This window comes from Akebia trifoliata, chromosome 9, assembly GCF_017979445.1.
Source record: "Akebia trifoliata isolate Shusen 1 chromosome 9, ASM1797944v1, whole genome shotgun sequence".
NCBI lineage: Eukaryota > Viridiplantae > Streptophyta > Magnoliopsida > Ranunculales > Lardizabalaceae > Akebia > Akebia trifoliata.
Genome location: NC_141383.1, coordinates 19,085,418 through 19,108,847, shown reverse-complemented (window position 1 = coordinate 19,108,847; position 23,430 = coordinate 19,085,418). Strand labels below are relative to the sequence as shown.

General features: G+C 35.2%; 2 protein-coding genes and 1 long non-coding RNA gene across 4 annotated transcripts in view; 2 read left to right on the top strand and 1 right to left on the bottom strand.

Annotated features, from left to right (window-relative positions):
* LOC147394509 (rust resistance kinase Lr10-like) overlaps nucleotides 1-10,820 on the top strand; it is a 35,094-nt gene extending 24,274 nt beyond the window's left edge. Inside the window, exons 2-3 of the mRNA XM_086453677.1 lie at nucleotides 9,410-9,451; nucleotides 9,560-10,820. Of these exons, the coding sequence (XP_086309803.1) occupies nucleotides 9,410-9,451; nucleotides 9,560-10,665 (1,148 nt within the window). The 3' untranslated portion in view covers nucleotides 10,666-10,820. The remainder of the gene's footprint in view (nucleotides 1-9,409; nucleotides 9,452-9,559) is intronic.
* Nucleotides 10,821-18,260: 7,440 nt separating this feature from the next.
* LOC147394508 (uncharacterized) lies at nucleotides 18,261-21,374 on the bottom strand. Of its 2 annotated transcripts, none has more exons than XR_015181453.1 (2): nucleotides 18,629-21,374; nucleotides 18,261-18,526 (listed from the first exon to the last, which is right to left on the bottom strand). It is a non-coding gene; the product is annotated as an uncharacterized LOC147394508 (long non-coding RNA). The 2 variants fall into 2 exon arrangements; XR_015181452.1 differs by having other exon boundaries at nucleotides 18,814-21,374.
* A 157-nt stretch (nucleotides 21,375-21,531) lies between these two features.
* On the top strand, nucleotides 21,532-22,889 carry LOC147394507 (dihydrolipoyllysine-residue acetyltransferase component 4 of pyruvate dehydrogenase complex, chloroplastic-like). Its single transcript, XM_086453998.1, has 2 exons — nucleotides 21,532-22,565; nucleotides 22,651-22,889. Exons 1-2 carry the CDS (start codon nucleotides 21,691-21,693, stop codon nucleotides 22,652-22,654), a joined length of 879 nt encoding a protein of 292 aa, XP_086310124.1. The 5' UTR covers nucleotides 21,532-21,690; the 3' UTR covers nucleotides 22,655-22,889.
* The last annotated feature ends 541 nt before the right edge of the window (nucleotides 22,890-23,430 follow it).

Here is a 23,430-nt window from a genome sequence, read left to right as displayed (position 1 = left end):
CACCTTCGGGGAAATAATGATTGATGCCAAATTCATAACATTCAAGATTTCTCTTTCATTGAATAAATGTATCATTGCTACATCAAGGTCTCCCCCTAATAATTTTCAATGCCTTCTTATAGAAGATCCTAAAAAAGCCATTCCAGCTTAGAGCCACACTCACTTTCATTTGGAAAATGATATCAAAGATTTCTCCAACTTCTAGGATTGTCAGACTTATGTTTCATTATAAAAAAAATAAAGTAGATAAATGTTCGATGTCCCAATTACAAGTGCCTTCCTTCCAAACTCATTGGTTATAGATTTCAAATTTGATATCGACTAATGATTAACTGACTTGAAAAAAGCCACTCAAAGTCACTTGCTGATGTGGATGTCTGTATGGAACTATAGATTTTTTCCTTATTTATCCCGAAAAAATAGATCTATGGTTCTATCCAAATATTGCATCAACAAGTGAAATTCGAGTGGCTTTTTTCAGGTCAGTTTATCCCAAACTCTTTGATTACGCTTTTATTTTTCCTAGACAAATCAATTATTTCAACGAGTGAATTTCGAGTCAGTTTATCGTGACTCTTTGATTTCTCATCTAGTTTTAGTAGAGAAATTAATTGTTTCAATTATTTCAAAAAGATCAATCTTATTCATTTTGACAAAAGACATAATTATTTTAAAGAATCTCAATTCTTTATTTTGAACAGGGGCGAATTTACAGTGGGGGTACCTGCCCTCACAGGAATTTTCAAAGTTTGTAGATTAATGAGCTATTGCGACAGATATTAGCGGTGGATAAAAAAATCTATCACTATTGCCCCCATAAAAAAAATTTACTCTTAAGATTATGTTTGGATTGAGAGAAGTGGAGAAGAGAAAAACTCATTAAGAGAAACTCAATTTCTCTCCAGTATGTTAGGATTGACAAGAGAGAAGTTGGGACAACTTTGGAATTTTAAAATATCTTAAAAGAGATCTAGAGGCAGAGTTGGAATTATAAATTAAAAGGATTTCTCTTCATTTCTCTTATCTTCGCTTCACTTTTGGAGAGAAAGAAAACTCACCTATTTGTTCTCTCCTCTACTCTCCAATTCTTTTTTCTTCTCTCCCCACTTAACAATCCAAACAAGAGAAATGGAGAGAAACGCATTTATTTTCTCTTCTCTTTATTTCTCTCAATCCAAACAAAGCATTAGTTGCCCCCACAAAATATTTTTTTCACTCTAAGTTGTCCCCACAAAATATTTTCTACTCTTAGTTGCCCCCACATGGGAAAAATCCTAGCTCCACCCTTGATTTTGAATTTACTCCCAAGAGCTTATCATATTACAAAACTTCCATATTCTATTTAATTCCTCCAATCCAATCCCCTTCAGCTTTTGAAAATACTTTCAAATACTTTATTTTTTCTAATTATATTATACACAAAAAAGCTTTCTTATAGAAAATAATTTTCAAAATTGTTGTAGCATATGGTTGTCTTAATAAATTCTTTTTTTTTATATAAAAAGAATTGATTAAATACCATGTTCTATATTCTTGTGTCCAGCTAAAACAAAAACTAATTAAGTTGAAGTGGTCGCTTTTATAAGGTAGCGCGTTGATGTAGCATGGATTAGGTAATGGCACACGATCAAATCAGATTCACTCTCCACCCTTGAAGGTCAAATCGTCACACCCAAAAACAGCCCAAAAGATCAATTAAAATAGAAAATGATCAAGTTAACAACCTTACCTTGTTGGTTTTGCTAGGAATGATCCTAGACTTCTAAGGAAGAGAAAAGCTCACTACAACTTAAACAAAATTTAATATAATCTAGGTCTAATCCATCCACGTTATGAGGGCCTCTATTTATAAAGAAATTTGAGAATTAATGCTCCCATTAATTCTCCCAAGGTCCAAGGTAAGTAGTTGCAGAATTTAAACTAAAACTCTAGGAAATTACAAGACTTAATAATACTAGATAAATGGTTGTTTTCTTCAAGAGAGAGTGGCCAAAATCTAAGTATGTTAGATTTCACACATTCGAATCTTTAACATAACTTTCATAAACTATGATTCCCAATAGGATCGAAATCTTTCACATATCTCAAGAATACTATACATGTAAATTTAAATTGAGTTAGGGTACTTACTTTGTGGCATAATAAAACGTTGATTCAATAATCGTTGGTGGTGTGCCTTTGCAAACCATGTGTTTGTCGAAGTACTCAAAACCCAATCGTATTAATCTCTTACGTTCTAGACTCACCTTTTCCCTCTTCTCTATATGGAATGGTTAGGGTTCTAGTGATTGATGGATATCACTATTTCAGAACTCTCTACCTCATGTGTATTTTCCACCACTTACCAATATAGGGTCATCGATCCTCTTATATAGATAAAGGTTGAGGACCTAGAGTTCTTCTTTGAGTAAGATTCCTATCCATCAAGATTTTATACTAACCTTAAAAGAATACTACTAATTTCAACGATTTGGATTCCCTTTAATATTGATATTTATTTCCTTTGTAAAATCCTTGTGCAATTAAAATACCAAACGTGAGGTCAATGTGCCAAACGATTTATTTTAACATTCTCCATCTTTGCCTATTACACTGATTGTGCTGAAATGATTTTCAAAACATTTTGAAAAGACTCAATTTATGATTCTATAATTAAAACATGTTATACATGATCACAAATTTTTAAAAAATTGTTAATATTCATAATATTCAATTAGATTCTATAATGTCATATTTCGATTAGATATTAATATGAGTCATGGCAGTTGTATGTCATTTATGCCACACTTCATTCCATGTACCATGCCATCAATATCCTTTCTCATATAACTTTTAATTTTGCCCTTGTCATTTGTCTTGTCAAGACATTTCTTATGTTATTTAAATCTGAAATAAAATATGATCATAACATAAATAGAAATAGGAAATAAACAAAGACTAACTTTATTTAGTACTAATGTTAATATGAATTACATAATCGCTTCAAAATAATCTATGTCAAATACATAAAAGATTTTTTCAAAAAACCCATCTTGATAACATATTTTTTGTAAGCTTTTGGTAATAATCATTTTGTCAATGGATCTACTATCATTTGAGTGATACTAATGTTATCTACTAACACTAATTATTTCTAGACTCTTTATCTAACCACCAAGTACTTGATCTCCATATGTTTCATACTATTCGAGTACTTTCCATTCTTAGAGAAGAACACAACTACAATATTATCATAATATATCTTCAACGACCTAGTTATAGAGTCGATAATCCCAAGTCTTGAGATAAAATTTCGTAACTATAGAGCATAGCTCGTGGTCTCAAAGCATGCCATGAATTCAACGCCCATAGTAGATGAAATAATAATGGTTTATTTCACATTCCTCCTATTAGCAAAAATAAAATTCAATGTAGACTTTCTACTATCAAAACATCCGACAAAATCTGAATCCAAGTACCCAATCACTTCTAGATGATTTGATCTCATATAAGTGAGCATATAGTCCTTCATCCCTTCTTGATAATTTATAACTTTCTTTACAGCTTTTCAATGATCTATTCCTGAGTTACTTTGATATCTGCCTAACATTTTAACTATAAAATTAATATTCGATTCGATACATATTTGAGCGTACATCAAACTCCAAATAATTGAAGCGTATGAAATATCCTTCACCTGTTCCCTTTCTAAATTATTCTACGGACACTATATCAAGTTGAACTTGTCTCATTTTCCGATAGGCATGTCACCAATAAAACAAGGTTACATATTATATCTATCTAAGACTTTGTTGATATAACCATTTTGGAACAACCTTAATAATCCTTAAAATTGATTCCTATAGATTTCTATGCCAATGACACATGTTGTCCCACCCATATCAATCATTTTAAAGTTCTTAGTAAGATAATTTTTGGTTTCATGCAACAAACCAAGATCACTATTTTCTAAGAGAATATCATCCACATACAAAACCAATATGATAAACTTGCTCCCACTGATCTTCAGATATATACATTAGTCAACAGTGTTTTTCTTAAATCTAAAGGAGGTAATAATATCATTAAATTTTATAAATCATTACCTTGAAGTTTGTTTAAGTCTGTAAATGGATTTCTTAAATCTATAGGCTAATTTTTCCTTTTCCTTTTTTTTTTGACCCCTCAGGTTACTCTATGTAGATTTCTTCATCCAAACTTCCATTTAAGAAAGTCATTTTGACATCCATCTAATATAACTTGAAATCATAATAAGCCACCAATGCCATAATGATTCTAAATGACTCTTTTTTTGAAACTAGAAAGAAAGTCCTAGTATAATTGATATATTCCTTCTGAGTAAAATCTTTGACAACAAGTCTAGCTATAAATCATTCGACATTATTTTTTACATTGCGTTTGGTCTTAAAGACCTATTTATAATCGACTTTCTTATTTTTAGGAGTTAATTCGACGAGATCCCAAACACGGTTCTAGTCCATAGATTTTAACTATTCTTTCATGACATCTATCCACTTGATAAAATTATTAATTTTCATTATTTGTGAAAATGTAATCGGATATTTGTTCATCCTAATATCAAAATTAGATTCATGTAGATACATCACATGATCATCTAAAATGGCATGTCTTCTTATTCTAAGAAATCTTCTCAAAATTACCGGTAGTGAATTTTCAATTATAATGGTTGAGTCATAATGGAGTGTTGAAACAACTTGCTCTAACTATTGTTCATTCTCCTCAAGTTGTTGAACATCCTGAGAATCAACAATTTTCTGAAGATTAAGAGGTGGTAAGATACCCATTCTTATTTTTTCGAGAGTTATTTTACGTAGTTCCACACTCCTATTAATCTTACCATTTTTTAAAATTTTAACATTTTCGATTTCAACTATTTTCATACTGTGGTTAGGACAATAAAATTTGTATCCTTTTAAACTTTTCTAGATAACCATTGAAATATCCAAAAATAATCTTGGGATCCAATTTCCTTTCTTGTGGATTGTAAATCCTTACTTCTATTGGACAGTCCCAAACATATAAGTGTCTTAAACTAGGTTTCCTACCAGTTCATAACTCGAATAAAATCTTACTTATTTCCTTACTAGAAATCTTGTTTAAGATATATATTGTGATCTTTAATGCTGCTCCCCACAAGAATTCTGGAATTGTCGAGTGACTCAATATACTCCTAACCATGTTCATGAGTGTACGATTATGTCTTTCAGCTACACCATTTTGTTGAAACCTCCTTAACATTGAATATTATGTAAAAATACATAACTTTTCTAAGAGTTTGGCAAAAGGGTAAGGATTTTGACTTGATTTATTAAATCTATCATAGTATTCACCTTCTCTATATGACCTAACTATTTTAATCTTCCTATGCAACTATCTTTATATCTCAATTATAAATATCTAGAGGATATCTACAGATTGAGATTTTTCATGAATCAAATAAAAATAACCAAACCTAGAGAGGTCGTCTATAAAAGTAATGAAGTATCTTTCTTCACTTAAATATGCAATCGGAAAAAATCTACACATGTTAGTGTAAATGATCTCAAGAAGTTCTTTACTTCTTATGGTTCCTTTATTAGTATGTTTAGTTTACTTTCCTTTAATTTAATCTACACATACCCAGAAGTTCGTGAAGTCTAAATTGTCCAAAACGTTGTCCTTCACCAATATTTCTATCATATCTTTGTAGATTTGCCCCAAACGTTTATGCCAAAAGATAAAGAAATTTTCATTTATCAAGCCACGTTTCAAATCATTATTCGAATGTAAGGAAACTAAAGACTGGGCATAATCAAATTTTAAATTAATTTTATATAAATTATCAAATAAAATCCCAAATCCAACTAAAATTGAATGTAAAAACAACTTTAATTATCCACATTAAAAATAATCGAATATCCTACATTGTCTAGTCTAGATAACGAAATTAAAGTCCTAGTATGGTGGGAACATAAAAGGTGCTCTCCAGATCTATATGTTGACCAATTTCCAATACTAAGCAATAAGTCCCCACAACTAGCACTTACACTCCAAGATGGTTTCCCATGAAGATAGATCTTTCATTTTGCATTGACTTCTTATTGGAAAGGAATCTCTGTACCGAATTCATAGTATGAGTTATGTATATATAATCAATCCATTAGGTAATAGAAAGCACTTCAACTAAATTTGATTCATAGCATACAAAAGAAAGAAATATGTCTTTCTTTTCGAATCAATTTCTATGTTTTACGATATCCTTCTTTATGTATTATGTTTTGCCACAAAAATAGCACCCGACACCATTGTCATCATTTCCTTCAGTCTGATTTGCATTCCTAAGCATTTTACCTTTCCCTGATGAGTTCTTCTTCCATTTATTTGACTTTCCTCATTTTTTTCTTGTTTCTTGAGTCATTATGAAAGCAAACTACTTCCCTTTTTTTCTCAATCTCATTTCTTCTTGAATGCACATATTAATCAGTTCATTCATACTCCACTTGTCTTTATTAGTGTTATAGTGAATCTTAAAGGAATCAAACTGAGCTAGGAGAGAGTTGAGATGAACTGTACTAAGAAAGACTCATCTACGCTCATTCCAAATGTCATAAGTTTTGTAGTCTTATCTATTATATTAAGGATATGATCTTTTATTCCTCACATCCCATCGTATTTCATAGTCGTCATCTCAGCCATTAGAGTGCCCACAAGCGATTTATCAACATACTTGAACTTTTTTTACACATTCCTCAAATACTATTCTGCACTTTCTGTCGGAGGTAGAGATGTCTTAATGTTTTTTATAATCGTCATCCTCATAAGCATCAAACTAAGTTTATTCGATCTTTTCCAAGTGAGAAGCAAGTTTTCTTACTCTACTTTAGTACTCTCAGTGAGGTCCGCGAGTTTTGCAAAATGAGCACTAGGTCAAGATCCTGAATACCTAGAATGAATTTGATGTGTTCATACCATTCCGAAAAATTGGATCAAATTAAGGATTGAAACGATAGATGCATATAAGTGCAATGAATCAGGAACTGAAATAAAATATAGATAATGCTCTAATAAGTGCTTTGAGTTTTATTAGACAATGATGAACTCATTACTATCACTTAAATTTTTTCTTTGGGTTAAACTAGACATATATATTGGTCACTCATTTTAAGGTAATGATTAATTTATTTATCTTATAAGGTTAACATAATTTACATAATTTATTTAGTTAATTTTATTAACTTTGGGTATCAAATCCTAGTTTTGTTAAATTCATGTAAATTATATTACCTTACCCAGATTTCAATTAGTTAAATGAAATTCTCCTTTTAGCTAATCTCATTTACCTAATTGAGTCTGCAATTGTAAATATTATTATTCTTTAATGTCATCCCGATAACAAAATTTAATACAAGCAGATATTCCATAAATTTTACTAATTAAGACTACTTTGGTGATTACAAAATTAATAGAATTTATATACATCTAAATTGTTTAACATTATTTACTTGATCTTTGAATTATTCTTAAACATTCTAACAAAATAATATTGTACAACTTTCATTGTGGAAACCCTTTAATAAACGTAACATGTTCATCATAACAAAAACTAAAATCTTATAATATATATATTATAGACCATAAAACTTTAATCAATATTCAAATTGAAATTCAAGATCAAAATTGAAATTAATATAATCAGAAATCTGAGATCAATTATATGAATTTAAAATCTAAAATCAATTATAGACCCAAATTTGAAATTAATTATTGACCGAATTCTTAAATCAATTATTGACTGAAATCTGAAATCAATTATAGACTGAAATCTAAAATTTAATAAATCGAAATCTAAATTCAATCATTGACCGAAATCTAAAATTTCATAAACCGAAATTCTAGAATTACTTATATAATCTAAAGATTGAAATCAATTATATATCAAAAATTGAAATTTCATAAACCAAAATGTAAAATCAATATTGGAACCCAAAATGGAAAGACTTTAGTCAACATTGAAATCAAAATTCAATTAAAAGCAATCAGGGTTATGCATATAATATGATTAAAGAGAAAATTAAAAAGAAAATTTTAAGTCATGGCAACCATCATGCATGAATAACCTAAAACCAAGATATGGAGATTCAAGAAACCTAAGGCCCTGATACCACAAGATAGATTTCACACATTCAAATCTTTAACATAACTTTCATAAACTATGATTCCCAATAGGATTGAAATCTTTCACATATCTCACGAATACCGTTCATGTAAATTTAAATTGAGTTAGGCTACTTACCTTGTGTCATAATAAAACGTTGATTCAATAATTTTTGGCGGTGTGCCTTTGCAATCCATGTATTTGTCGAAGTGCTCAAACTCCAATCATATAAATCTTTTGCGTCCTAGACTCCCTTCTTCCTCCTCTTTATATGGAACAACTAGGGTTTTAGTGATTGATGGATATCACTAATTTAGAACTCTCTACCTTATGTGCGTTTTTCACCACTTACCAATATAGGGCTACCGATCCTCTTTTATAGATGGAGGTTAAGGGCCTAGAGTTCTTCTTCTAGTAAGATTCATATCCATCAAGGTTTCATATTAACCTTAAAAGATACTATTTAATTCCAACGATATTGGGATTCCTTTCAATATTGATATCTATCATCTTTATAAAAGCCTTATGCAATTTAAATACCAAGTGTGAGGTCAATGGGCCACACAATTTATTCTAACAAAGCAACCCTTGAGAATAGGGTCCAATTATGATCCAATTGGATTACTTCAAGGTGAAGTGATCCACTTGGATCCAATCCATATTTGCTTTGATTAATCAATCAAGTACATGTGGAAGATCTAAAACCTAATTGGTTCAGTTTGTTGATCCATGTTGACCTCCTCCATGTAGTCCCAATCGTGGGCTACATCACAGATCCCTTCTTGTGCTTTTTGTTCCAGTCAAGTATGATCTCAATTAATTAAGATACATGTTGACCCCCTCCATTTCAATTTACTGGTCGATCGATGTTACTGGGTCGATCAATATAAGGTTTCTCCATTTCAATTTTAATTTTGTATTTTGAATGACTTCCCAACCCTTAAAACTTAATCAAATGATATTAATTTGATCCTTTTAGTTCATAAAAAAGTCACCAAGTCGCTAACCATCTTGGATGTTAATCATGAGCATGAGCTAATTAGGATCTCGCACACAGTTACAAAAATAACAAACTAAATGGAATGATTCTTTGGGTGACACAAAACTTTGTCAATAACTCATTTCCTTACATATATTCACACACTATGACATCATTGGATTAAAGAGATCCTGAATTTTGCTTCTTTTTTGACCGATCTATTTGACTTGTTATTTATTTATTTACTTCCCTTTTTCTTTTTCTTTTTTTTGCAGAAGTTTTGGTGGAATTTCTAGTTATTGGAATAGATTATATGAGTATGATTTCCAAACCCAACTTCAATACCTTAAAAAATTGAAAGTATTGATTAGTAAATTAGTAATGATCTATAGCTAAACCATTTCCACTTTCTCCTCACTCTGCAGCATTGAAGATCATACACAAATTCATCCTCACAATGATCATATTCACATTTGTAATCTACAGCCTCCTAAAGAAACGTAAAACTTTTGATAGCATAGAGAAGTTTCTTTGCAATCATCAGACTCTTGTGCCCAAACGGTACTCTTACACTGATATAATTGGAATGACTAGCCATTTTAGAGAAAAACTTGGGCAAGGAGGTTTTGGTTCTGTATACAAAGGGCAAATCCCTGGCTGTTTGATGGCTATAAAAATGTTGGGAATTTCCAAGTGCAATGGAGAAGATTTTATTAATGAAGTGGCCACCATCGGTAGGATTCACCATGTTAACGTGGTAAAGTTGATTGGATTTTGTTCAGAAGGTTCTAAGAGAGCTCTAGTGTATGAATACATGCCTAATGGATCACTTGAAAAATATATCTTCTCAAAGAAAGCAAGGCATCACTTATTGAATTGGAAGAAACTCCATGACATTGCTTTGGGCATAGCAAAGGGGATTGAATACCTACACAGGGGATGTGATATGTGCATTCTACATTTCGACATCAAACCTCATAACATCCTCTTAGATCACACTTTCACCCCAAAAGTCTCTGATTTTGGCCTCTCCAAATTGTACCCTAGGGAATACGACTTTGTTTCTGTTAGTACTACAAGAGGGACAATAGGGTATATAGCTCCTGAATTGATATCAAGGAACTTTGGGGTCGTGTCAGATAAATCGGATGTTTATAGTTTTGGTATGTTGTTGCTAGAAATGGCTGGAGGTAGAAAGAATGTCAATGTACGAATGGATAACTTGAGTGAAATTTACTTCCCGTCATGGGTTTACGATCAACTCAATCAAGGTAAAGAGCTAGATATTGAGAATGCAACAGAGATTGAGCTGAAAGTTGCGAGGAAACTATGCATAGTGGGGCTATGGTGCATTCAAATGAAGCCGGCGGATCGTCCTTCCATGACCAAAGTGATAGAGATGTTAGAAGAAAATGTTGATAATTTGCAAATGCCCCCCAAGCCTGTCCTATCTTCTCCACGACAAATATCCATGAGAGACTCTCATATGGATTCAAGTTCGACAGAATTGGTCACCATAGAATTAGAGTGATATTTCAGGGAGAAAAGTAAGTATTATTTTTGCTAGCTTATAATAGGGAAAAGGTTATGTAATATGAGATTTAAACATTATCAATAAAAATATATGACTCTAGTATTTAGCTGATAATCAATTGTTGACCATAAGAAATGAAAAAATCACCTCTTCGACCCACAACCACAAAGTTTTGTTACCATTTTTCTACCAAACTATATGGATCCAAGCCAAAGAGAAAATAACCTTGATCTCCTTAATTGGAGAAGAAGTTTATTTAACCAAATCTCCTAAACAAACAATATAGGAATCACACTTAAAATTGTGTTTCTGAATTTTTTGCTCCGATTGATCATGGTAACTAAATTAAGCCGCAAGCTCCCCAATCCAGCTTGTGCACCGAAAACCCACCGATCCATAAACTACATTTTAAGAAACGATAACTTGTTGACTCTTCTTGAGATTCACTTGGAGAACATCAAGTGGCAAACTTCCAACCCATCTTTTTCCTCACCTTATCCTGGGAAATTGCTGAATGAAGTAGCTTACAAGTAAAATATTTTATCTTTGTTGGAACTTTTAACTCCCTCAAACGTTTCCATTGCGGATTGTTAACCCTCTTTTACAAACAAAATTCCAACGTGGTTTTAAAACTTTTTTTCACATCTCATCTCATCTAGTCCATGCCAAATACTTAGTTGTCTTGGACGAGTCATTTCATCTTGTTCGGGTCGTCTCATTCAGCAAGGAGACAATGGTTTTAAACCATTTAAAAAATCTGATAAAATTCTAAAATAAGAACTTGAAAAATGCTGAAATGACATTGAAATTGACATCAATTCACACATTAATAACGTGTAAATGAGCCCAAAACCATAGATTTTTTCATCGAGATACGACTAAAAATCATCTATATAGTGTGCTTGGAAGCAGTAGTTAGTTGGATTTGGAATTGAACTGGGAGTGGGTTGGAGTTAAAGTTGTTGGAGGTCATTCTAACTCCACTATTTAGTTTGTGTAGGAATTCAGTCAATGAATTATTCGCATTTGATTGAGATCCGATATAACTCTTTTATTACTTGAAAAATATTGTCATGGCCAATAAAATTCAACCGAGTCGGCTGGATTTTATATATTTTGATAAAATAATTATTTTTGATCATTTTAATATTTATTGTCTTAAATAAATATGATTTTGTAATGAAACATCTTCCAATCTAGGGCTTAAAATGGGTTGGGTTCGGGCTGGATTTGAGTATATCCATATCTGAATTTTTTATTTGGATCAAGATCTTAATCTAACTCGGATCTTAGTAGCTAAAATTATATTGGAACCACATTGATTACACTAAATCCAGATTCAGATCTGCTCAACCAAATTACTTGATTCAGGTAGAATAATGTTGGACTACTCAACATTTTTTTTTTTTTTGTTATATATTTTTTTCCTATTTGCTATATTATTCAATTTTACTATTATAATTTATTTATTTTTTAAGAATTCATGTTATATTAAAGTGGTAGATAAAAAAAGTAATTTTCAAAGAAATATATAATTTGGATATATGGATGGATTCATATCTGACCCGAGTACGACACGAATTAAGGGACATCAACCCGTAACTGACCCATATTTTTATTTGGATTTACTCCAAAGGGTTCAAACTCACTAAATTTGAATCCAAATCAATCAAATTTCAGATAAAATCCGACCCATTTTATGCCATATTATAATCACCTTATTTTATTATAAAAATTATAATTATTTAAAAAAGAATCTAGGTTATAAATAATGTAAAGTGAGTTGAATAATTTACATACTAGATGACTCAAGTGAATCAACTCGATTTTTGGGATTAAAGATTTTTGCTTGGAGTTGTAAATCCCACCTACATAGGTAAGAGTTGTAAGTTGCTACTCGATAGAATTAGTGAACCAAAAAACCAATTAGAATTTTAAGGTGGGAGTTGTAACTCCAACTCCCACCAGCCACCATTTCTAAACACAACCCTATGGTTTTGTGCTCTCCTCCACGTCAACAATGTGTAAACCGATGTCAATTGTAATGTTACTCCAGCACAACTCTAAGAACTTCTATGGATGAAAGAAAAAGAAAGATTACTTGATTTGAAGGAAGATGGAGCAAATCCTCTACGATTTCTTCTTGATTTAGAGGAGGAAGATGAAGTATTTTAACAAATCCCTTTGTTATATAGTTCACTTGGTTGAGAAGAGGAAATGATGGGGTTTGGAGATGAAAACAGAGGAGATCTCAATCATCTCGGACAAGATTTTTGATATCTCATCCAATATATATCATTCATCTCACGAGATGTTGTCAAATCCTAATACTTTGTTCATTTATTCGTCTGTTATTGGGCAATACTGAGATGACTCGAGCAATACGTCTCAGATGAGTTTTAAAACCATGATTCCATGTTGAATGAGCCAAAAAAAAAAAAACATCATTGGTTTTAAGGATCCACACCACTTTCTCCTCCTCCCCCTCCCACCTCCCCCCGCCCCCCGCCTCCCTTCACTAAGCAAGTTAGAAAGCAAGAGATTATATTAAAAATAAAGAAATAGGGGGCTGAAACCCATTATATTTTTCTAATACAAGGCATACCCATTTTATCTCCATTGAGAGCCAAGGTTTGGGAAGCAACATTAGCAATTAGCCTACATCAAAGTTTGCTTTATAGTAGACATGACGAATTTCCCTACGAACCCCTTCAAACAACTTTCGCATTTGGTACATAATTGGTTTTACTGCCCATGGAAATTTTCCACCTTTAAAAGCCTTCACTACTAATAGGGGCGAAGCCAGGATTTTTAGTCAGTGGGGGCTAAGTACTAACGTTAATCAATAATCTTGGTTTCCTTTTATGTTAATGTTGACTCGCCACTATAAACAATGATTAGCTAATAATCTTCACAATAAAGTGCTAACTTGTAAGATAAATTATGACATTTGTTCGTTCCATATTTTGGTGAAATTTTCAAATATTCCTCCTTTCATTTTGTTGACATACCCCTTAACCTCAATCTTGACTTATAAACCAAAAAAAAAAAAATCACTTTGAAAGTTGTGATAGTGATGTGTATGACAATGATAATGATGATGGTGATGAGAGCATTGGGATCATTTTTCATTACTCTCGGAAAATAGTCTAACTAGTCATACTAAGTTAGCAAGGATTCCACCCTTATGAAGAGGCCTAGGGGCTCTCCTTAGGCATCCAAAAGGATGATCCAATGTTTCAAGGTTGTAGAGGACAAAATTCTATGAACTATCAATAAAAAATTTCAAAACAAATTATTTTTCACCCTTGAATTTTAAATTTAAATTTAGGAATTCTGTGGAAGTTCGGTAACCATCCATTTTCAAAATCTTGGATGAAGCCCCAATTTTATTATTTTTTTTTATTTTTTATTTTTTGAAGTTAGTAAGAAAAGTTTCCACATCAACTTGTGGCATCCAAAAACATGATCCGATGTTGTATGGTTGTAGATGATGAGATTTTAAGAACTTTGAAAAAAAAAAATTTAAATAAGTTAGTTTTCACCGTTAAATTTGGGAATTCAATAAGCATTCATTTTCAACAACTTGGATCAAGCTCAAAAAACAAAAACAAAAAAACAAAAAAATTCATTGAATCTGAGTTTAGAAGATTGTGATGTTGGAATGCCAATATGTTATCCACGTGAGCCCAAAAATCCTTAGTAAGATTTAAAATCTTGCCTGGTTAGTGAGGCTAGTTAGACTGCACTTGGATGAATTTACTCAAGAATAAAAAGGTGTCACGTAGACACCATAAGTTGCAATAGGAATGAATCACCTTTAAAAGCATAAAACCACGACTCATGTACTTCACTAACTGAGCTGACCCACCAAGGAACGTCCCGCGTGTAGCGGTAGTAGCTTGTCCCTTGATCTGCTCGGTCGAGCTACTCTACCGACACCGTTTTCTACTTCCTTGACTCCTTTATCATGAAGATGTAGAATTTCTCATTCCCCAATTCTCTACCTAGTGTATTCAGACAATCTAGTCTTTTGTTATGGGTTTTTCCATAAGAAATCATTGGCTCAATGGAGTGTTACGAACTTCTAGCTACTAACCCACCTTTTTTAAAACTTACAAGAAAATTACTAACTATTTCTGAGTGCTCCTACTTTCCGAAACCGCATGCCATAATGGATTCCCTACCTGCTGATGAAGAAGCAGTGCACTTGATAAACGAGACTCAGATAGGGCCCCCAAGGAATGGATTCAAGGTTCAAGCTTAATGAAAGTCGAGCGAGCAGAGCAAGTGGAGGATCTGTCAAGAGTCGACTAAAAGGAGAGGAGATGGAATAGACAGAGGAAAAGCCACTTGACTTGACCGAAGGTTCAGGAGTGCAAGCCCAGTAGCAAGCGGAGGAAGGAGGGTGGTCGTAGATCAGATTGAGGAATCAGTAGATCGAGTTTCATAATCAGCAGCTGTGGATTCAGTGCCGGTTAAAAACCCAGTATTAGGGTAGTTACAGCTTTCCTTCGCAGGTCCCAGCCACTACTTTAACGAAGCTGAAGGTTCTAAAAGATCTCGACCATAGGGAGAGGAGATGGAAGCCACTGAACCGACGAGGTTCAGGAGAGAAAGAAGTAGGCTTGGCTTCAAAGCCGTAGTATCTTGCTGGGGACGAAGGATCAGAGTGAGTTCCGTACTTTGACAGGCACACCAAGCAAACGCAAACAGAGGATCCAAAGGTTCTGAAAGAAGCTAAGGAACAAGCAACGGATGGATTGAGCGCTGGCCTAGCTGATCTACGAGCGTACCTTAAAGTACAGTTGAATGTACCCTACTTCTATACGTGGTGTAATTCCCCCCCAACAACTGCTGCTATCGAGGAAGTTATTTCCATATTGGACATTGGACCTCGATCCGACGTTCTTAGGAAAGTAGAAAAACCAGTTGGTTGATCTGCTGGTTCAAATGAATTTCCCACTGGGATAGGCGGTTGCCGGAGGCTTGAAGCTGACTTTTATGAGAAATACTTCTTTGTAGAGCTGGTTAGGCCCGCTGCTAAACTGATACTTATAGTGTAGTCCGAGAGAGACATGTGCTAAAAGCAAATTCCAGTAGTAGGAGTAGTAGGAGAAGAAAGATGAAAAAGTGAATATTGAGTGCCAATAGTTATTAAGGGGAGACAGGTCCAAAGGAATAGCGTCCACGAGCCAATTCAATCTCAATACGTCAATGTGAGTCAATTCAATTGAGCATCAAGAGAAACATCACGCGGTTAGTAACTGCTCTTCCATCTTAGTACTAGTCGAGTCAATTCAATTGAGCGTCACACGATGAGATGAAAGGGATTCAATTGCCAGTCGAGTCGACCCGCCATCCAAAAGAATAAAATGAAGGTAGAAAGCAAACATATCCACAAGAGATTGACCCACGTAAGGTACTTAAGGTTGTATTTCCTTGTCTTTATGATATATCTTCACAATATTCTTTTTTATTGTCTTTCTTGTGCAAAAGTGTAATTCAATAGCCACCGATGATCGACCCAATAGGGTACTTTGGGCAGTGGATCCTTACTATACGATTAAGCAACAAGAGTGACTCTTTAATCAATATTTTATACGAAAATTTAAAATATTGATTTGGCACACTACGGCTGCTTTGAAGCCTCCTCCCTTATAATGTAGTTCCAGCAAGAAAACTAAAGCACTATCGTGCAACAGTGCTTATAGATCAATGATGCTCTTGGAGTTGCTTGGTAGCACAATGGCTTTCGCACGCAGCACTCCATCCATTGCTTGATGGGTCGAATACTTGATTTGATTTTCTAGGTGTAGTTTTATCATGTTCTTGTTATGGCCTACTCTTGCTGGAAGAAGAAGTGAAAACTCCTGTTCATGTGACAAATCAAACATAATTAGGTCCCAAACACTGTGAATCACAGGATCTAGACCAAGATCTCAACTACATCGTACAATATATTGATCTGGAGAACTGACTTTCAATTGTAAGTCATCCACTCTGATCCTATCTAACATGATGATAGGCTACTTCACACAAGTGCGCTTCTCTCGACCACATGATGAACATGTTTTGAGCTAACTGCATGTCAAGCACTTAAAAGGAGCTTGTGGTCACTTGTTCTAATCCTAGTAAAGAGCTTTAGATCTAATTCTACAATACATACGATATTCCATCCCGACCCTCACTAGCTCTTTGCTTGGTTGTATAAGGAGCATGCCTGAGGGGGCTACTACGCTCACCGCGCACTTGCATCACCACCTGAGCTTCGCTACCGCTTCGCCCAGCTCCTACGCCTACCACGAACTTGAATCATCACGTGGCTGCTAAAGCAAGCTAAGCTTCACACGGCCCTGAGGAAGCCAAAAGACCCTCTCCTCTCACGGCCGAAGGCTCCGCTTAACGTTGGAGAGCTTTTAGATCCCGCCCTAAAACGCCCATTCTCCTAGAGTTCCGAAGTGATCCTCATTCTCACCGCAGTCAGAACGGGCAAGAATCGCTTCGGTTGGAGCAGAATCGTATCTGGCAGTGGTTCTTCGGATCGATCACAGATTCTCGGCCCCGTCGTTTGGCTTCCACTCCAGTTGACCTCTCTTGTTGCCATCCCCCGTGAGAAGGTAGAGAGCCAAACCCAACCCAGCAAACTACAGAAATGAAATTGACAGAGGGTCCGAAGGAAACAAGCAATGGAAGGAGTGTTGGCTGATCTACGAGCACCGTTGCTCTAACTAAAGCCGTGTTATTGCTGGTTCTGATCAAGAGCTCGACTAAAAGGAGAGGAGATGAAAGAGAAAGGGATGGTCCGGGTGGTAAAGCCAAAAATATTTCCGAATCATACCTCCCCCCTTACCCCCCTATGTTGTAAGTGTAAGTGTAAAAGGAGTGCATTATGTGCTTTACAAGTGGTTTTTCAGCATCCAATCCCCTCTTGCTCGAGTACGGATATCACACCTTTGAAAAATGGACCGAGTCCACACTCTCCACAATTCGAACATATAGCGTGCGGGGAGATAGTCATTCAGGCACAACTCTACTTTACATAAGTAGAATACCTATACCACGGATATGGGCTATCCCTAATCCAAAGTAGATGAAGGTATTGAAAACTTAAACAGTTAAATCGTTGGATGGATAGAATGTTCGATTATGGTGTTTCCTTATAAGAAGATTAATCCACAGAATATATTACTAAGCATACTTGGTGACACTCTTTCGTGAAAGCCCTATGTTGTAAGAAAATTGATGGATGAATGGAAGCATGACAGATCAAGACGTAGATGCACTCGTGAGCAATGAATGGCCTCCCTTACGGACCCAAAAAATGTATTCCTTAAGCCAACTCAGGAGCATGTGGATAGTACAACCCCAGTGACCTAAATTCAATCGCCATCAATCAAACACTTAGTTAACTCATAAGTACCCTTCACTAATTGAGCTGACCCACCAAGGAACATCCCGCTTGTAGCGGTAGTAGCTTATCCCTGGAATAGAACAGTGTGATAAGATGTATAGGTGGCACATTTTGGTTAGAGTTTAAAACATATAGGGGTCCTAATTTTCTATTGCATGTGGATGAATTTATTCAAGAATAAAAAGGTGTCACGTAGACACCGTAAGTTGCAATAGGAATGAATCACCTTCAAAACCATAAAACCATGGCTCATGTACTTATAAAAAAAACAAAAAAACAAAAATCAACACAAGCTATCCCTAATATCCTACAAAACATGAGGGGTTAAATATTCAAGTTTTTTTTAGAATATTTTGGTAGGGCTATAACCCCCATTGGGCCTTCTGTGGCTTTGCCCTGGTATAAGAAACGATATAAGAAACAGGGCCTTGACGAGGAGGAGATCTGCAAAATTTAAACGAGAAAGTCACCCAAACCTCTTAAAAAAAAATTGCAAGTAAATAAGTAAGACAAAGTCTCCTTTGCACTAAAACAAAGAGGACATACATAAGCAAACTAAATGTCTCTTTTTTTCCTTTCGAAATCATCCACGAGAATTACTTTAATAAAAACCTTCCAGTCGAATAGTTTGATTTTGAAATGGACAACAGTCTTCCTAATAAAACTCCACTTGTTGTGGGTAGGACTACGATCTCGAATCAACTCCAACCTAGAGGTCGAAGAAAATTTACCATTGTTAGATGGCATCCAAACCGATTAATCCTTGTGATTATTCTCCCTCCATTAACACCAATCGATTTGAGGGTATTTTTCCTTCTTTTCTAGTTGGGGAAGTGCTCCAACTTCTGGGGTAATTCTTTCTTTCTCCAGGGACACCTAGGAACAATTACTTAAAAGGCATAGAGAGATGAGTACAAATTTATTGAATCAGAAGAGGATACAAAAGAAACAAAAGGCAGTCGAGATGATCAATAAAAGCACAAACACTCTTAACTAAAGCACATTGTGATCCATCTAAATACAAAATTCTCAAAAAAAATACCCTCAAAGTCGGGCCGAAATTTGCACCAAGAGAACAATAACCCAAGGATGTTTAGAGTAAGTTCCTGAATAAAAGTATCAACATTTTTTAAGACCCCCATGTTCATTTCCAATCGTAACTCCCAAGTAGTAACAATGAGGAAGAAGTTTGTGTCAAGGATTTTCTTTCTCCCCATAAATAGGGAGGGATCCCATTTATGTTGATCTAAGGACCACCCAAAAAATATTTAGAACGTTGAAAAATTGAATCAAATGAGATAAGAAAATTTATAATGAATTAAGATATGGTTCATTGACCCTTTATTTGAATTGCAAAGAAAGCAAAAATTTAGAGTCATAAAACCCTTAAGGATTATGTGATCGAGAGTAGGTAACTTATAAAGCGCGGCTAGCCAAGTAAAGAAGCTCACTGTAATTGAAGGGGCCTTCGATCCCCAAAATCAAGAAACGCATTTTGCATCCAAGTTAGAATAACTTGACCCAACCCTTATTTCAGGTTGAGCTTGGGTTGAGAGTTCAGGCAAAACATATAAATATTTGTATATTAATTATATAGGTTTATTTATTTTTAATATATTTTTTAATTATTTCTTATTTAGATATGAAATTTTTAGTTATATTAATTGTATTTCTTATTTAAGTTACAAAATTGTTTATTGGATCAGTTTATAATCTAATTCCATCTGATCCATTGACATCTACTCCTATCTCAACTGTAAATGGTAGGGGTGCAACTTGATTCGGGTTGGTTCGGTTTAGAGCAAAATCAGAACCAAACCGACTAACATCGGTTCCATTATATAAGAATCAAAACCGAACCGAATTAATTTAAAACCGAACCAGCCCAAACCGATCTTCACTCCGTTCGGTTCGCTTCGGTTCTACGGTTGTCAACAAATTCAGTCGTTTTTCCGATCGACGAGAACTCTCATCTCTCTGAATTTGTTTTCCAGCTTTACAGAGAGAGAGAGAAAGAGAGAGGCACGGTCGGCAGCCGTAGGTCGCAGAGACGATAAAGACGAGAGAGAGAGAGACGCACCGATCGGCAACCGCAGGTTGCAGAGACAAACGAGAGAGAGAGAGAGAGACGCACCGATCTACAATCACAGGTCGTACAAATAGAGAGAGAGAGAGAGGGAGGGAGGGACCGACCGCTCTCACCGTCAGGGCTCGCACCGTTGAGCGTCAAGGTCGCAGTCGCAGTCGCAGCCTCAGCCTCAGCCACAGCCGCAGAGAGCCAGAGATGGGATAGAGATAGAGAGTAAAGGGTTAGGGTTTAAAATGTTTATATTATTTTGATTCGGTTCTCGGTTTGGTTCAGTTATATACAAATACGGAACCGAAAACCGATCCAAACCTATCAATTTATAATTTTTTAATCCGAAACCGAATCGTTATTTAATTAAAACCGAACCAATTCAATCCAAAAATCACAGATTGGTTCGGCTCTTAGTTTGAACCATATTAAGTTGCATCCATAGTAAATGGGAGGACTGTCAACAGATAGATATTCGATCGGATAGTATTATATCCGAATTCGAATCTGAAAAAAAAATGATGATATCTGAATTCGAATCTGAATCCGATCAGATATCACTACTAAACATTCGAATTCAAATTCAAAAAATGTATCGGATATCCGATTCGAAAAAAAAAATGTTATAAAATACCATCATTCTCAATCGGTAAAAAAAAACAAATCGATTTTCATTTTGTTTTTTAATCTTCTAACTATTTCAATTTTAAAATCAGATAAAATAGGGTTTTATTTTGTGTGTGTGTGTGAGAGAGAGAGAGTATCTTTGGAAGCTCGTCGGTCACGATGGTTATGATCCGTCGGTCTGATTTTACCGAGAGACGAGAGAGAGAGAGAAAGAATGTGTATCTGGATGTCGTCAACTGGAGAAGACGATGGGTATGGAACTCACAGTCGAAAACCCCCTCACCGATCGTTAATGGCTACTGGTCCTTGTGTGGTGAGACATGAGAGAAGATAAAGTTAAAAAGTTTTATTTTGTTGTATAACATGCATACACGACACTTATATATACATATATAAAAGTTTTGTTATAAAACATGAATACATAATATGTATATTATATCGGACCGGATATTATCAGATCGGATTTTACAATATCCGAATTCGTATCCGAAACTCATTCAAATTTTAAAATAACATCTGAATCCGAATCCGATATCCGAAAATTTCGGATAATATACGAATTTTCGAATTCAAATTTGGATTTCGACTATCCATTGACACCCCTAGTAAATGGCATTAAAATGTCCAATTTCTATGAATCCTTATTGGATCGACCGATCCGATCCATCTAAACCAAGCAATTGACACATAATAAGTCCAATTGGGTAACCAACCTTTTTCCTAACTCACACAACTTTGGCGATGCTAACAGTGTACATCACCTTGTCTTCTCCGTCACTTCTCTCTATCTCTATTCTAATTTCTAAATCCCTCTAAAGCCAACTTTTAATCTCTCATTTTCTCCAAAGAAACAGAACCAGAGAAATAGAAAGCAAGGGAGAAAAATAGAGTTAAAGATCCATTAATGGCGTCTCTTCTCCTTTCTAGGGTTTCCCCAACCTCCACAACAGCAATATCCTTCTCTTCATCCTTCTCCAATGGCCTCCATTCCCATCCTCAATCTCATTCCCCATCGCAAGATCTCAACAAAATCAAAGAGATCTTCATGCCTGCTCTTAGCTCCACCATGATTGAAGGCAAGATCATTTCTTGGGTAAAATCTGAAGGAGATATCCTCTCCAAAGGTGAAAGTGTCATTGTTGTCGAATCCAATAAAGCCGATATGGATGTCGAAACTTTCTACGATGGAATTCTCGCCGCAATTGTTGTCGGTGAAGGCGAAACCGCTCCTGTTGGTGCCCCAATTGGATTACTTGCAGAAACAGAAGACGAAGTCGCAGAAGCTAAAGCCAAAGCTTCAAAAATCGATTCTTCTCCTCCTCAATCTCCGTCACCACCTCCTGCTTCTGCTTCTGCTTCACCTCCATTGCCATCTTCTCCGAAAACCACTTCTCCGACAGTTTCCGAAGGGTCAAGAAAGATAGTTGCGACCCCATTCGTGAAAAAGCTTGCAAAACAGCATAAAATTGATATTGGATCGGTAATTGGGTCCGGATCTTTCGGTCGGATAACTCCAGCAGATATCGAAGCTGCGGCCGGAATTTCTCCTTCTAAGAGTAGTGTGAGTGTCCCCAATGTAGTTTCTCCCAAGCCCTCCATTGTCGCTTCTCCAAAACCCTCGGCTTTGGCTTCTCTTCCTGAAATTCCTGGTTCAACCGTCATTCCTTTCACAACGATGCAATCTGTAGTGTGGAAGAACATGGTAGAAAGCCTATCGGTGCCAACATTTCGTGTTGGGTACCCAGTAATGACTGACGCTCTTGATTATCTCTATGAAAGGTACAATTTTTATTGGTTTTTGGTTAAATTTGAGTCTGTTTTATAGGATTTGGGGATTTGAATTAGATGAATTTGATAATTTCAGGTGAAGCCTAAGGGGGTGACGATGACTGCATTGTTGGAGAAAGCAGCAGCAGCAATGGCACTCGCACAACATCCGGTTGTGAATGCGAGTTGTAAAGATGGGAAGAGTTTTACCTATAACGGTAGTATAAATATTGTTGTAGCGGTGGCAATCAATGGAGGGCTCATTACTTCTGTTTTACAAGATGCAAACACGGTCTGCATTTAATAAGATTACTCAAATCTTCAATCTAAATCTAAATATATTGGATAAAACACCTTAATACAATCTATATAAAGAAAATAGGGATCAGAGAAAGTACTTAGCCCGAAGTCGCAATGATTCTTGGCTTGTTGTATGAGGTGATGCAGTCGATAACTGTTTCTTTGTGACCAATGTGATCGAGAGATGAGAGATTACTTTGAGCTATCAGAGATAGGTAGAGAGATCGATAGACCACTTCGAGAAATGAGAGATGAGATATAGATAAAACGAGGATCAGATTTAGATTGAGAATGATCGATCAAATAGAATGGGAGATAAGATCTATCGAGGGGGACAGATCGATCTATCAAATAGAGTGGGAGATAAGATCAGTCGAGGGAGACCGAGAGAAAGAATGAGAGGTCGATCGAAAGAGAGATTGTGAAAGAGAGATGGAGAGGTCGATCGAGATAAAGAGAGAGAGAAAGAGCGAGGTTGGTCGAGAGAGAGATGGAGAGGTCTATCGAGAGAGATAAAGAGAAAGAGAGAGGTCGATCGAGATAGAGAGATGAGATCGAGAGAAAAATCAAGAAAGAG

What these genes read in the sequence shown, in the direction of transcription:
- LOC147394507 (XM_086453998.1), top strand. Translation starts at nt 21,691, where the DNA reads ATGGCGTCTCTTCTCCTTTCTAGGGTTTCCCCAACCTCCACAACAGCA.